General features: G+C 43.5%; 2 protein-coding genes across 2 annotated transcripts; one reads left to right on the top strand and one right to left on the bottom strand.

Annotated features, from left to right (window-relative positions):
- Window positions 1-341: 341 nt before the first annotated feature.
- On the top strand, window positions 342-7,614 carry slc27a1a (solute carrier family 27 member 1a). Its single transcript, XM_056287179.1, has 13 exons — window positions 342-748; window positions 1,040-1,198; window positions 1,705-2,099; window positions 3,703-3,870; window positions 4,749-4,818; window positions 4,904-4,995; window positions 5,086-5,195; window positions 5,334-5,543; window positions 5,626-5,752; window positions 6,247-6,384; window positions 6,897-7,061; window positions 7,172-7,318; window positions 7,451-7,614. The coding sequence occupies exons 2-13, from the start codon at window positions 1,041-1,043 to the stop codon at window positions 7,606-7,608; spliced, it is 1,938 nt and encodes a 645-aa protein (XP_056143154.1). The 5' UTR covers window positions 342-748; window position 1,040; the 3' UTR covers window positions 7,609-7,614.
- A 1,596-nt stretch (window positions 7,615-9,210) lies between these two features.
- trim35-13 (tripartite motif containing 35-13) lies at window positions 9,211-13,474 on the bottom strand. The gene is made up of 6 exons (XM_056287181.1): window positions 13,073-13,474; window positions 10,807-10,902; window positions 10,259-10,489; window positions 10,133-10,155; window positions 9,898-10,016; window positions 9,211-9,815 (listed from the first exon to the last, which is right to left on the bottom strand). Exons 1-6 carry the CDS (start codon window positions 13,472-13,474, stop codon window positions 9,277-9,279), a joined length of 1,410 nt encoding a protein of 469 aa, XP_056143156.1. The 3' UTR covers window positions 9,211-9,276.
- Between the last annotated feature and the right edge of the window lie 3,197 nt (window positions 13,475-16,671).

Genomic DNA, 16,671 nt, shown 5'->3' with positions numbered 1-16,671 from the left:
TTAACGTGTCATACAAATAGAAGAGGCTTCAGCACTATTACTTTCAACGCGGCAACATATGAGGGCGGTGTATTGCAAGTCTGCAAGAATGCAATGTGAATAGAGCATAAAAGCGTGTTTGGCATATTTCATATATGCATTTGGTACTGTCTAACGGCACTGTACACCCAGAGCACCTGCGAATTGGTGGATGACATAAACTAAAGCAATGTGTAGGCTAGATTTCGTCCAATCACGATCGACAGACGCTTGATTGGCAGCCAAAACATCAAATGGCAGAGCTTCCATCAAGCATCCGCCCATTGTGGGCGGTGCATGGGTTGCAATGACACCGTTCAATATGGAGTACCGAGTGTAGCCCGATTCCCTGCTATCTCCGGTTCTCCCAGATTTCCAACAAATCTCTAGTCTGTGGAATAGTGTCGATGGTGCACTTTGAATATCTGGCTGCCAAACTCGCCCACGTATGTTTGGATTTTTTTTTAGAGTCTTCTGATATGAGGTGTTTACTTCACACAGCCGCGCTGACAACTGCTGAACTGTGAAAGTATCGCAACAGTTAACAACCGTTAGCTTTACTGTTGAACGTTTGAATTTCCCAGGATATAGCCCGCTGTGTTCACACAACGCTGCCGGCGTCCGGGACGGGATATTTCTTCGCCGTATTTGTGAAATTAAATTCACGCTCTTCCAGTTCAGCGTTAGTAGGTGAAAGGTGACGTCGCTCTAGTTCGCCGTTGGTCCGTAGGTAAGTTGTCTACATTACGTGCATATAAATTGGGCGCAGTATCTATGCTGCCTACACAGCGCTGCATTAACTGCTACACATCCGCCCATGTAGCCTGACCGAATGTGCCATTTGCCTTTACCTTCACCTTATTGATAATCTGAACTTTTCCTCCCTCGGCGTTTGATCATTTACGCGAGGGTTTCGGATGAACTTGAGTTTTCTGTCGACTGACAAAGAGTTGGACCCATCCCTGTATCACTCGGTATTCGTCCTGTTTCTGAACCTGCCTTTGTGTTTCTCTCACACCAGAATGCGCAATGTGGCGAGTGCATCAGTTTCTGTGGGTCTGCTGCGTCTCCTCGGGGTGTCCTGGTCCTGGAGCTTGGCAGCAGGCCTCGGGGTCTACCTGGGAACAAGGAGTTGGAAATACTTCTACGTAGCAGCGCGCACTGCCAAGAGAGACCTCAAGTAAATGAAAAAAGCCTAGATTATGCCCGATACTGCTTAGGTTGCTCCTCTGGCTATGGAGCTTCAAAGGACAACTTGGAACCTAAGCCCCTTTTTTCTCCATCCTTCCTCAAACCAAGTGATGGGTGGCATAATCTTTTTAGTTGACTCAGTATTGAGCAAGCTTGCGTCAGACCCAAGTTGCAATGTAATCCTTCGGGGCTCCTGCCAAATAACGTCCGCTAAAAGAGCTCTCATGGCACTAACTGGCTCAGGATATTATGAGAAGTGTCTAAAAACACATGCCATTATGAAAAGACAACCCCAGTACAGTCAGTCAGAGGAATGAAAGTAAATTTTTGCATTTTATCTTTTACATATCCTCTAATATTTATATATTTCTATGGCTGATATCATGGTTAGGCTCTTTACACTCCTGTCATTATATCCTGAGCCTGTTGGTGCCAAAAAATCAGCGCTTTCCTTTAATTGCCTTTCATTCTCCATCTTTCCATTATCCTCTCTAGTGGCCTCTATGTGCTCTTGCGAGTGAAGCTGTCATTGTGGCGCTACATGCGTCGTGGGAGCAACATTCCTTCTATCTTTGCCCAGACGGTCAAACTCCACCCAAACAAACCAGCCCTGATCTACGAGGCCACAGGGGAGACATGGACCTTTACCCAGCTCGACCAGCTGTCTAACGCTGTGGCTCAGTGGGCACAGGATCAGGGATGGACCTCAGGGGATGTGGTGGCGCTCTTTATGGAAAGCAGGCCATTGCAGGTGGCCCTCTGGCTGGGGCTGGCCAAGGTTGGGGTAGAGGCTGCCCTCATCAACTTCAACCTCCGCCGTGATTCACTCCTGCACTGCATTGGGGTGTCGGCATCACGGGGGATTGTGTTTGGAGAAGAGCTTGCACATGGTATGTGTGTATGTATGTCTCTCTTTCTTAACAATGTTACTCATGCGCTCTCTCAAAAGCTAACTGTCATTTGGAGTTAAGTAACACAATCACATTAGCCCTGAGGGAAAACTACCACTGAGCTAATTCAGTGAGAAATAGAAGATACTTAGGGGATATCCTAATCATATGTTGATTGAGGGGGCGATAGAGCAGATAGCAACTATGCTGTCTGACATCCTATAGCAGGAGGCTATACAAACATGTCTAGTTCCAGGAAAATAGCACAGTAGTAGCCAATGTCCATACCAGCCATATGTTGGGCTGTAGCCCTACATAGGAAGCAATGCTCATCATACACACTCTCTCTCTCCCTTTCATATGAGACTGTTAAAGCAAGTGTCATTTAGAGTGGGCAGCTGATCTTAGGCCTTTATATAGCATTGAACATAAAGGCAAGTAAGTGCATAAATAGCTGTAAAGCCTACTTTACATTAGCATTAGTGTAAACTGTGACCACTGAAACCCCTGGCCTCCTTTCAGTGTTGTTTATCAGTAGAGAAATTTTCTCGTAACAGAGTCTGCATATACAGTCAGGCCACGAGTCTATTAGGATTAGGCTGAACTCAAGAATGATGGATGGAATATCATTAATATCCACAGACAAATGGGTGGTGGGGTGAGGGCTGTGCCAGACTTCATGATACTTGGTGTGGCAATTGCCATCCAATTAGCCCTCTGTTTTCGTGCTTATAGTGTACAAATAACATCTGGTTCACTGCGTCTGATGACCTGTCACGTGTAGTTTCAAAAAGCTTAAGGGAACAAGACTAAAACTTATACATCCAGCAACATAGATGCTTTATATACATTTAATTTCATATGTTCAGTGTTGCATTTGTCCGTAGGGTTAGTGGTTATGTCAGGAAGGGCATCCAACGAAAAATTTTGCCAAATCCTTATGCGGATTGACAAGACCCTACTGGATCGGTCAAGGCCCGGGTTATGAACAACCACCGTTGGTGCTGTGCCCTCACAGGGTACCGATGGATACTATCAAATCCACTGTGGCGACCCCTGGGAAACAGGAAACAAGCTGAAAGAAGAAGTGTTGTATTTGTCTGTGACATCACACTGTCCACAATGAATGTTTGCCTTATACTTCTGTAGTGAATATTCCAACTCCGGAATCAGACAGTTTGACGTGACATCTGCCTTCCTGTGACATCATTTGACATCGTTTGTTTCTGTATGACATCATGCTGTCTTTTTACAGTGTTATCTCTTCAGACACTCATACCGTCATTCTGTCCTTGTGACATCATGCTTGCTTGTATTAAACTTTAATCAGTCTATGACCTTGTCTATGTCCGTTGAATTTTTGTCCTGTGGCTGTATTGTCAGCAATTTTGCCTCAGAAAGACAAAAATGACTTGATGGTAAAAGAATAGTATATGTAGTCTGTTGTTTACCTTTGTGTTTATCTTAACATAATAGAGCTATTTTTTGTTTCAAGTGATGTAACATGTTGATGATAATTGATATTGATGATTGCACTTGAAATGCCTTGACTGATGCTACTTCTTCTTCTGTGTCTGTCTCTACGGTTTATGCTCAATATCAGCTATGTTGGAGATAGCCTCCTCCCTGAGCCAGTCTATGGCACGGTTTTGTACGGGGGAACTCAGTGCAGAACATCTGGCCACACTGGGTGCTCGACCTCTGGACCCCATTCTAGCCTCTGCGTCAAGACTCCCCCCTACCCCCTGCTCTCCCCCCAAAGGGTTCAATGGTGAGTACCCCATCTCCCACTTGGTTGCTCCCTGACTTTTACCAAACTTCATTGGCAAATACGTTGAAGGAGAGAAGAGTTTATTTGATATGTCATTCTTAACTCATTTAATGGATTTCCTCTTCTTTAAATTCCCAAAGGGTAGAGAGGGAATTTGTATGCCACACCAATGGCTCAACTATCGACTTGCTGAACTGAAATTTCCCTTGAAATTATCCAATGCCTGACCAAGTGATTGCCCAGCCAGGCAGAACTAATGGGCATTATTAGTAATGTCGTATGCAGAACAATTCTTGACATTTTCTCCTGCATAGCAAAAGCCATTTAGGGTAGATGTGGATGAATGGTTAGCGTGTGCACTGTCTGAATGGTAATCGTCTCCTTACCTTTCAGTTTTCCTGAGTATTGATAAGACTAAGTGGGTGTATAAACCTATTGTACAGCTGACCACAAAAGTTTGTGCATAATGGTTAAATTACAAAAATACAATGGAGATGTAGCAACCGGAAAAGGTTATATTTTTGAGAAAGGTAAATGTTTTTCCTGGCATATCTTTCTTTCATGAACAAGGACATGTTGATTTTTGTTTTAGCTTTGATTTTTAACTGGTATATTATTTAAGCTAAAAGAAGGATGAAGAATGATGAATGATGAGAAGGATGCTGAGGAAAAGAGGAAGGCCAAAGAGGAGGTTTAGGGATGTGGTGAGAGAGGACCAGCAGGTGGCTGGTGTGACAGAGGAAGATGCAGAGGACAGGAAGAGATGAAAACAGATGATCCGCTGTGGCGACCCCTAACGGGAGCAGCCGAAAATAGTAGTAGTAGTAGATATTATTTAACCTAAAATGTCAGTTCTGATGTTCTGTTCTCTTCCACAGATCGCCTTTTTTATATTTACACTTCTGGCACCACAGGACTGCCCAAGGCCGCCATTGTGGTACACAGTCGGTAAGTTTCCTCAAACTCTACCTTTATAGAGAAGGAAACTATAGAATTAGTTTATATAAAATAATCCCTCTTGTCTGTTTAACAGTTATTACCGAATTGCTGCTTTTGGATACTATGCCTTCCGCATGCATCCTGATGACATTATCTATGACTGCCTGCCCCTCTACCACTCAGCAGGTACATAAAGCTAGCCTTTATCTTTAGCTAAACGCTAATCTTTCATGCTAGTCTTTGTATGCTAAGTGTGAGCTCTCTCATCCTGGTCAGGTAATATCATGGGGGTTGGACAGTGTCTGATTCATGGCCTCACGGTGGTAGTGAAAAAGAAATTCTCTGCTAGCCGTTTCTGGGAAGACTGCACCAAGTACAACTGTACTGTAAGGGGTTACATTTTTAGCCAAATTGCTTCAAAATACTGAAGCAGCAGTTTGTCAAATGAATTGGTTTGAAACATATATTTTTAGCTTGTATTGGTGCAGGAACGCGAGTTTGTTTGGGTTTTTTCTTCCCTGAAGGTTGTGCAGTACATTGGGGAAATATGTCGCTACCTCCTGTCCCAGCCGGTGCGCCCGTCAGAGAGGGCCCACCGGGTGCGCCTGGCAGTAGGGAACGGGTTGCGCCCCAGCGTGTGGGAGGCCTTCACAGAGCGCTTTGGGGTGGCCCAGATCGGCGAGTTCTACGGAGCAACTGAGTGTAACTGCAGCATTGCCAACATGGATGGAAAGGTCAAAGATCATTGTGGACAGTGTTGTTTGTGTCTCTGGTGATAAGCAATTTGGTTCAATGTATAATGGTCTCTCTCATCAGGTGGGGGCCTGTGGATTTAACAGCCGCATCCTCCCCAATGTGTATCCCATACGTCTGGTGAAGGTTGACGAAGAGACCATGGAGCTGGTTCGAGACAGCCAAGGCCTCTGTGTGCCTTGTCGCCCCGGTATGTATTTCACAGAGACTCATTTTAAGTCCCAGTTCTTAAGATTTACATGAAAATAGGTGTCCTTTTTTATACATTCTATTGCTGCCATATTTAGGACAATGTCTTAAATGAATAGCCAAATGATGAACACTTTTGTAGTTACTTATTTTGATAGTTACTGTGGGACTTTCATGGGAGAAATAATAAAGCACATAGTTTTTTTTTAAAGTTTTCACCATCGTGACCACATAAAGAAGAATACGGCAGGTAGAATCAAACAATAAATTGTTACAGCTAACGAGCTAAAATAAATAAATGAATAAATACATACATACATAAATAAATAACAGGCCAAGTTCATAAAACAGCTTTACCAACAGATACCACAACTCAAATAACTAAAACTCAGGACAACCCTGTTGATTTTACTGGAGTTTCTAATCATTAACCTTGTTTGTGTCTCTGTTTTTGTGCCGTGAGACCACCTAGTTGAGCTTGTCTGCCTCTTGCAGGGGAATCGGGGCTGCTAGTGGGTCGCATCAACCAGCAGGACCCGTTACGACGCTTTGATGGCTACGCAAGCCAGGATGCCACAAGGAAGAAGATAGCCCACAACGTCTTCAAGAAAAATGACTCTGCTTATTTATCAGGTCACCAGCAGAGGCTTTGATATTCGTCGTTTCAGCCATGAATTAGTTCATATTAAAGTCACACAAATGTAAACGTTTACAGGGAGATGAGAGACAGTCAAAGCAACTTTTGAGTAATCCCTTTTTAAAAAAGAGGATTTATGTAAAACTTGTGCCAAAATCTTGAAAATTGAGATGAAATGATAAAATATTATTATTGTTTTTAATAATAATATAACTTGTGAGAATACATCAGGATTATGAGTTGGAAAGCCACCATGTTTGAGTTCAAGTTAAGAGAGAAGATACTGAATGCAATTCCTCCTCACAGGTAGCCACCCCCCGCCCCCACTCTAGCTGCCTTAAACCTGTCATTCTCCTCCGCCATCCTATAGAGAATTAATTTTTTACATCAGCTTGACTATCTCAGATGTGATTTGAGTTTTGTTCCTCATCGGTGTTTATTGCCCCAGTTGCCATCTGATAGAAACCCAAGGTTGAAAGTGGATCTCCTTTGCTTTTTACCCCTCCAGGAGATGTCCTCGTCATGGACGAGCTGGGCTACATGTACTTCCGAGACCGTAGCGGGGACACCTTCCGCTGGCGTGGCGAAAACGTCTCCACCACAGAGGTGGAAGGCACCCTGAGCAGCCTCTTGGACCAGACAGACGTGGCTGTCTACGGTGTGGCAGTGCCAGGTCATCCAGTTTCCTTTCCCATCAGTTACTTTCAGATTCTGATAATTGTCCTCGCTTCTGTATTCCTCTCTAATTTGCTGAGCATTAATATCTCATGTCTCAATATCCAGGTGTTGAAGGGAAGGCAGGCATGGCAGCCATCACAGACACTACAGGGACTTTTGACTGTAATACTTTCTTGCAGGAAGTTCAGCAAGCCCTGCCCCCATATGCCCGTCCCGTGTTTGTACGAATCTGCCCACAAGTAGACACCACAGGTACACACTGGCAGAATTCTCATACCTATTCCCAACCCCCCTGAATTTATGAAAAAAATTACAATAATTAATTTCGTATCAATACTGTCGTCCCACCCCCCCCCCGAATTTGTGCTCTCTTTCTCCCTACAGGGACCTTTAAAATCCAGAAAACCAGGCTGCAGAGGGAGGGGTATGACCCACGCCTCACAACTGACCAGATCTACTTTTTAAACCCCAGAACAGGGCGCTATGAGGCTGTAAATGAGGAGCTTTACAGTGCCGTAGTGGAGGGAAGAATGTCTCTATGAGATGGTTGCAGCTAGGGGGGCAATCAGGGTGCCCCAATTGAACAGATACTGTGGAGAGAGGGGCAGCTTTTATGCTGGTGTCAGCATTAACCCGAGTCTCTTTGCGCCACATTCCCTGGATTTTAACCCATCAGGGACCCTGATGAAAGGGCTTCTTCAATAGGCAGCCATAGCACTGTTACAGGTAATGTTATTAGCACTGAACACATAACTCCCCAGGACATAGTGTTAGGGCATTTACACTCTTGCTCACTTATCATTTCCATTTATAGTTTAGCTAAAGGAACACCTCTAGAGCCTTTGAGCTTCAATGCACATATGGTGAGCATCCTGCAGATCCCACTTGAAATGGGATATATTACAATGACAACATTTGTCTGCCTGTTACAAGAAATGTATTCATGAGCCAGGTATGCACCCTTTCTGAAATATGTTCCAGGAAGAGTTGCATATGAGTAGGTGAAAGCTAGTGCTGGGTATTATGGCTGAAAATGCTATCACAATTATAATTCTGACATCAGATAACTACCTTTTAGTTCTCTCGCAGATCTGAAAGGTTACTTTTGCCCTTACGAACAAAAGATGGTAGCCAAGAAGGTTAACTGTTAACTGTTAAGGTTAACACTTTTAAATACCATATTATACTTTTGCCCCAAATATGTTCATGGTTACTGCAGTAAATGCAGAATAATAGAGAAAAATGTAAGTGACAACAAGCGGGAGTTTCATTCTCTTTCAGTCTTATCTTTTTAACACAACAGCTGTCTTCAAATAGGTGTAAACTGTAATATCAGCAGGGGTTGCAATCCTTTACAAAATGGCACAAGTTAAGTATGAGGGAAAACTTTGCTAGAACCATTATCAAAAATAATTGAGGTATGTTTATTCTGAAATAATTAAAGGACATTATTTTGAGATAATTATCAATATCGTTTTATTGCCCAGCACTGGCTAAATTAATACTTCAGTGTGAAGTGTTTGGGGTTACTGCTGTGTGTTAGAATGACACTGATGCTATATGAAAAAAAAAGTAAATGAAATTCAGGGTGCGTCATATTAGATCAGACACTAACTGTAGAGGGTTTTTTTTTAATGCAATGTTACATATTGATGGAAGAACTAAACCTACATAACATTTTGAAACGATGAACAATATGCACTACAGGGGTTTGCAAATTTACCGATGTTATTGTATGTGCCTTAAATGATTTTTTTATGAAGTGTGTTTCGAGTAATTAATGTTTAATACTTGTCTGGATAAAGGTTGGTAAAGAAAATTTGAAATTCACTAGCAATTCTCGGGATTCATGTCTTTCAAAGATTAGTCACACACATTGTGATTTTTACCCTACATAACAAATGTCTTATCAATAGTCACATAGTTGAAAATATTGTGAACCTAAGCATAACTTAAGATCTCCCACCATACGTTTGCTTGGTTGTAACTCAAATTAAATATTTTAAACATGAAATTTCCTTGATCGGGGTGTTCATAACAAAACTTGAGGCTCTTGTATTCAGCTTTTCTGTACTGGCTCATTGTAGTTTGCCATTTGTATTGTTGCACGATTCTCATTAAATAGATGGTAACTTATTCTTGACATGCTGAATCAAGTAGCAGCCTCTGATTAATTTCATCCTTTTCGCCAGCAAGTCTCCTGAGCAGAGCTAGTGGTCCACTGATAAAGATATCCTTGTGGGCAGGACCTTCAGCGGGTGCTCTTTGCAGGCAGTGCAGAAGTATGGAAATGCTTTGGGGGTGACGACATCCATGAAGGTGAAGAGTGGCGTCCTTTCTCGTGGATCGTAGAAGGTCACCTTTCCCCTGTCCATGTCCAAAACTACTCTAACCACTTGGGGTTCTTTGGTCATGGTGAGGGGTGCCCACGGCGCGGTACAGGCCTTGTGCTCTCCGTTGCGATACCTTATAGTCCAGAACCCCTCGGCTGGCGTCAGAACGTGCTTGCCCTTCCTGTTGATGGACGCACTGGCTATTCCCACCACCCAGTAGGTATTATCCTTCACCTCCACTTCCCAACTGTGGCGCCCGGAACAGTACCCCTCGGAGGCAAGCATTTCTGCACTGATGTCGAAGCGCTCCGGATTGTCTGGCAGCTTGAAGATTTGGGTGCAGCACTGTACAGTCATCAGGTCCTCTGACAGGAGGAAACAGCTGGCTGCTGTGTTAGGATCCAAAATCACTGGATCTTGGGAAAACAAAAAAGATATACTTTAAAGAAGCAAAATCCAAAGAGAGACACATTTTGAGGAAGTAGTAAAGGAACTCACTGTATTTAACTATGCGCTTCATCTTCTCCCACACTTTATATTTCAGAGAACCCAGGTGTCTTGCCACATCAATCAGCGCGCCAGAAATAATTTGCGGGTCCAAGGGTCTTTGCCAGGTTCTAAGATGATACCTTGGAATTAATTCTCCGAAGCATGTGAAATGTTTGACCCAATATGAGCTTTATCTCTATAATCAGTCTCGCTTGGGCCTCAGATGTGACTGCAATATACATACCTCTTGATTGTGTCCTTGTAGTTCTGGAAAATAAATTTAAGGAAACAACATTGATATGAATATATATGACAGTATGATGATTTAAGATGTTAATTTCCAAATGACTTGGGTGTCAAGCTTATGTACCTGCAAAAAAGAGATGTCCGGAGAGTTCATCTCCTGTTCGGTTATTCTGATGGTGTTGGCGAGGGATGCCAGCTCATTGCTCATCTCCTCAATCGTCTGGTTAATCATCTGAGTCTTCTGCTCCTCTTCAGCCTTTAAGTTGGAAAGTCTAGCAGCCTCTTCCTCTTTCAGGAACTGGTAAAGGGCTTGGAATTCATCTTTGATTTGTCTCTCGGCATGCTCAGCTTGGTTCTGGAAAGGGAACATGGACGAGGTGTTATCTCTACAGGAGTGAGAGTTTGCAACAAGTCACACTCCTATAGGGTGTTAGTCACCACAGAAGCATTGTCGGTCCCTTTCGACTGGCGAATCGAACGGTTGATGTGTCAGTTAACACTCTGTGGGGGCATAACACCAAGGGTGTGGACTCTAGTTTTCTGTATTACTGTTCATTAGTCTGTCTTGCTCCTGCCCATCCTGCTTCTGCCCATATGTTCATTGCTTGTGAAGGGTCCCCCCCCCCCGTCTCTCACTAGTATATTTCAACATTTGCAACAGGGTTTCCCTACCTTAATATGTTCTGCTGTTTGCTCACAGGCCACTTTAGCCTTCTTATACAGCTGCATCTTCTCCTTCAAAGGCAGCAGCGTGTTCTTCAGCTCCTCCTGGAAGGTCAGTGACAAGGCATCAACACTTTAAGACGGGGTGAACGGAGCAGCTGGCCAAGCTGTCAGCACAATGCGGGCCTTTCAGCAACCACGTGCCGTTTTGTGACAGCATTCCACTGCCAAGTGCAAAGCTGCAAAATACAGCTCTGATTTAAGGGGACTTGATGTATTGGTGACATAAGGAGCACTGGGGTCATTCAGCTTAATGCCCAGAGAAAGACATCTATTGTATAGCTGACCACAAAAGTTTGTGCATACTGATTAAATTACAAAAATACAATGGAGATGTAGCAACCAGAAAAAGTTGTTTTCAAGGAAAGTAAGTTATTTCTGGCATATCTTTCTTTCATGAACCAGGACATGTTGATTTTTGTTTTAGCTTTGATTTTCAACTGGTATATTATTTAGGCTAAAAGATCAAATCTGATGTTCTTTTCTCTTCCGCAGATCGCCTTTTTTATATTTACACTTCTGGTACAACAGCACTGCCCAAGGCCGCCATTGTGGTACACAGTAAGTTTCCTCAAACTCTACCTTTGTAGCGAAGGAAGCTATGCAATTGTCTTATATAAAATAATACCTCTTGTCTGTTATTACCGAATTGCTGCTTTTGGGTACTACGCATGCACCCTAATGACATTATCTATGACTGCCTGCCCCTCTACCAGAAGAAGAAGAAAGCCACTTTTTTTGACATTGTATTCTTACAAAGAATTGTATTCTTACAATGAAAATGTTCTTCTGCATTTAATCCATCCTATTGTATCGGAGCAGTGGGCAGCTGCGGCACCTGGGGACCAACTCCAGTTCTTCTTTCCATTGCCTTGCTCAGGGGCACAGACAGGAGTATTAACCCTAACATGCATGTCTTTTTGATGGTTGGAGGAAACAGGATCCCCCGGAGGAAACCTACGCAGACATGGGGAGAACATGCAAGCCCCATACAGAAAGGACCTGGGACGGCCTGGGGTTTGAACCCAGGTCCTTCTTGCTGTGAGGCAACAGTGCTAACCACTGGGCCATTGTGCCGCCTTATGTACCACTCAGCAGGTACATAAAGCTAGCCTTTATCTCTAGCTAAACGCTAATCTTTCATGCTAGTCTTTGTATGCTAAGTGTGAGCTCTCTCATCCTGGTCAGGTAATATCATGGGGGTTGGACAGTGTCTGATTCATGGCCTCACGGTGGTAGTGAAAAAGAAATGTTCTGCCAGCCATTTCTGGGAAGACTGCACCAAGTACAACTGTACTGTAAGGGGTTACATTTTTAGCCAAATTGCTTCAAAATACTGAAACGGCACATTTGAAACATGCATTTTGAGCTTGTATAAAGAGGGACTTGGTGTAATGGTGACATAAAGGTCATTGGGGGTCATGCAGCTTAATGCCCAGAGAAGGACACCCGAAAGCCGCCAGTAGGTTTATGTCAGATTAGCCCCAACATATTTAAGGTCTCCCCCCTTTGCTGAGTGGAGTGCCCAGAGGATAGAATGAATAGACAGTGTTACAGCTTAAACCCGATGGGAGTCTGGTTTCAATCTCCCCTGAGGCCCAAGCAGCAGTCTACTAAATATACTGATCTATTTTTAGAATGTGAATCCCCCCCGTCCAAACACCTCCGCACATATTCCTGCTGTCGAGTTTACCAGGCTTAGGGATGCAGACAGATGTAAATAACAAGCATAGCAAATCCTTATTTTCTCCAAAGTTCATAAGATTTAAATTCAACCACCAGCGATGATTGATATGATCATCTTGTCCGTTGTCCTTGTGCTGCATGTAAGTGTCCTAAGTTAGAGTATTATGGTTGGTAATGACCTCCGATGACACTTCTCGTTATTAAAGGACAGATTAACAAGTTAATCAATTTATTATTAATGAAACAACTCATGAGTCGGCAGTGATGCTTGCCAAAGATACTGACTTAAAAGAACATTTTCACTTTTTGGCATGTTCCACCATTTCAACTCAAAAGTATCTGTCGGAGAGCAAAAGTATCTTAGTACCATGAAGGTCAAAAAAGGCTTGAATTCAAGTGATTCTAGTAATGGCTGCTGTCAGGGATTGACTGCTGATTAACAAGGATATCTATGCCTGCAAAAAGATGCCACAATAAATAATTTGCTTTGAGGAGACTTCGACCCGAGGGTTTTTTTGAATGTGCCTACCTTACAGTCGTGAGCTCCTTCCCTAATGGGATAGAGCCTGTGCCCAGTGTGCACAGCGTCTCTCTCACACACAGCGCAGATGGGCTCCAAGTCTTGCAAGCAGAACAGTTTGAGTTTCTCTCCATGCTCTTTGCAAGCCTCTGGGTCATTCCTGCATCTTCCATACTTGAAGGATTCACAGGTTTTCTCCAGAGCAGCGCTCACCGCAAGGTGCTCCATGGAGGAACGGCGCCAGCACAAAGGACAATGGTGCGAGTCCTCACTGCCTTGTGTGTCCCAGCTGTCTTTAAGACAGGTTTTACAGAACCGGTGTTTGCAGGTAAGCACCACTGGCTGACTGAGAATATTTCCGCATATTGGACAAGAGAGGTCATCCTCAGTACGAGCACGTCTGGTGGCCATTCTCCATCAGGGGGAGTTTGTTGGCGAGGAAGGATCAAATAAGGTTAAAGGGGCCACTCCCACACCTCTTGAATAGACTAGAAAAGCTATCGCCAAACCTTAATGTTGCTCAGAAATAGGAGTGTCAATGGCTCAGCATCTACAGGAATATACCCTGTGATGTACTGTGTTATGTAGGGCATGCACATGGTATGTATTCAAATTCACAGCCCCCCTCAAAATAAAACACATGGGCACACACAAAAGATACTCTATCTGGGTGGACCACAGCCCGCGGCTGCTCGGTGTGTAAATGCTGCAGGAGGCATCTCGGAGGTGCCGGGGAGGGTGAAATAGCTGCACGCAAGAATGCGAGGAGTGCGTACACATGGGTTTTTGAAAGCAGTTATGTTACCATCCCCTTTAAATCATACCAGACTTGTTAGACCAACATGTCACAAACAAAGGAAATGACAACTCAAATCTCACAGCGAGGGTTTAAATAAGTATACTGGGCATGTTTTGGTTGGGGACCGTGAGGAAATACCTTTCAGCTCTCGCCACCGGAGCTTTTTTCTTTTTCCATTGTCCAGTTCTGCATTGGCCAATAACTCCCACATAATAAAAATGTGTATCTAAATAAGGCACTGCATAAAGCTTTCACATCGATGTGAATATTTTTAAGGACAATGACAAATTATTTCTTCTAACCTTTTGGGTATTTTGCATGGCTTGTAGCCCTGTGAGAGGGATGAAAAATTCCTATTTCAAGGTGTGATTAAAGCCCCTGCGTCAACAAAGAGTTCAGGCATAATGAGATGTGAGTTGTAAACTTTAAAAGCGGTTGGCTAAAACTGTTTGCACTGTAACCAGATATTTTGCAGTGGGAGTTGGGTTGCAAGACTACCGTGGCGCCAAAAATAGAGCAGGCGAGGGAGGGTAGGGTTGAAGTTGAAGGCATGCGACCCGAGTCCCGACTCATCCGCGTGGTCCAGCACCGCTTGAACTGGAGACCAACCGTGACCCACTGCAACCTGCTTTATTCATGTCATCTATTGTGTTTTTGTTCCATTTGTTTGTGTTTTGGATTTGCTGTCTTTGTAATTTTGACCTAAATGGGAATGTGTTTTCTTTATGTGTATAATTATAATTTATGTTTTCTTTATGTGTATATATGTGACCCCCCCCCTCGAAAATGAGATGCCTCATCACTTTAAATTAATTAAAGTGCAACTACGAGGTGCGCTTGGTGCTCTGGTATGCACAGTAAGGTCAAAGGTCGTGAGCATAGAAATGCCTTGTCTTAGTGCTCAGAGTTCACGGCAAGACAGGAGAGACGGTTTTCAGAGTTAATCTGTCCCCAGAAGGACTTGTGAGCAGAATTGTGGAGGATGTAATTACACATGATGGAGCTGAAGAGCCAAACGACCCAGAGGGATTTATTCGCTGTCAACGAAGATGTGTTGCTCAGATGTGTCCTTAACTTTCTGTGAATGCCGCAGATGTCTATGTGTCGCTGTATCAGGCTATTGTTGCGCAGACTACCCAGCAATATTTTTACAGCAATAAATCTGTGTTTGCATGTTGTCCCAGCAGGGCCTTTTTGAATTTGTCATAAAGTATAACTGTATTTCAAGATAACCTGTCCTAAATGAAAGGATACACCTTAAACTGCAGATAGAGACACTTAATTATTGGCTCAGTAATAACAGATGGGGAAACTAATGAGATATGTTTGGTCATGGCAGTAACCTATGTAATATAACGAGTTAAATTCCTTTTTCCTCTCTACTTTCTGATCTCTTTATGGTCTGCTGCTCCTTGTCTTCTCCAGCTTAACTACAGGACCATGCCTTCTGATAAGCGATAGGCCTTGCAGAATTGCCCAAGTGGCACTTTGATTGGTGTTGACGACTAATCTGGCACTAACCCAGACCCACTGGCAGTACCAGCCATCTCTAAAAACAACACGAGTATCATGGCCAGTGAGTAAAGCTCTCTCTCTCACACACACACACAATATGGTGTGTCATTTTAGTTAGCGCTGTGCATGAAGTCACATGACAGTCATACACCCCTCCATGTGATATAGCAGTTTGGGCTTTCATTTCACTTGCACAACAAAACCACAAGTCTCCGGAGTGATAACTTTAATATTATGCCTACGTGGAATTGCACTCGGGTCGTGGTTAATACTGTTGCCTCACACCAAGATGGTTCCAGGAGTTAATTCTAGCCCATCTGTGTTGAGTTTGCATTGCGTCGCCCCCCCCCCCCCATGTTCACATAGGTTTCCTCTGGGTAATCCTATTTCCTCCCACAGTCTAAATCGGAAATTTGAAATCTCTTAAGATGTATTTAGTTCTCAACAGCATTTGAGTAAATTTCAAAATCAGCAAATTGATCCCACTTACGTTTCCAGACCAGTAGACTGGTGAAAGTATTAACATACATATGAAAAGTTGTTGCACCATAAGCATTATTTAATTCTGCTTACCTTACAATCTTCCAAGGCCGCTTATGGGATACACACTGTGATTCATATGCAGGTCTGAATTGTGGCAAGCAGAACAGATGGGCTCCCGCTCAGCGACACGGAAGAGAGACAGCATCTTTCTATGTTCCTCACGTGTACTCTGTTGCTGTCTTTAAAGCAGCTGACATTCTTTAGTACCATGTTCCTCCCAGAGCTGCTCTAAACAGCCGTTACAGACGCTACAACCGCAGGAGATGCAGCTCAGGACCTCTGGAAGCAGAAAAATCTCCCCACACACACGGCACACAAGGAGTCATCCATGTCCATGTGGGAACTGTTGTCCTCCACCTGTGAAAGGTGATGCAAAAATGTTGGGTTTACACCACTGATTAGGACCTATGGTCACTGTGTAAGTACCATGGGAGTTCAACCAGCCCCATCGTACAAGGAAAGGGGCATCTCTGAGACCCAACCTAGCCCGGTTACTCGGGTTGCATCATAAATCAATATACACGTTATAAGTATACGGACGCAGATCTCAAGTTCACATTTAGACCATGCAAATGACGAGAACTGAAGAGGGCAGAGTTTTTTTTAATTGTAGATTCATTTGAATTCTTTTGGAGTTTAACTACAGTGGGCAAAAAAAAAAAATTAATTCAAGTAAGATAGGCAATGACTGTATTTAGAGAAAGGGAAGAGAGGTTTTCAACAGCATAAACCTGAGACTGGATTTCCTTGA

Source organism: Lampris incognitus, chromosome 10, assembly GCF_029633865.1.
Source record: "Lampris incognitus isolate fLamInc1 chromosome 10, fLamInc1.hap2, whole genome shotgun sequence".
NCBI classification, from domain to species: domain Eukaryota; kingdom Metazoa; phylum Chordata; class Actinopteri; order Lampriformes; family Lampridae; genus Lampris; species Lampris incognitus.
The sequence above is the reverse complement of the archived record's forward strand: the minus strand, read 5'-3'. Positions and strand labels throughout refer to the sequence as shown.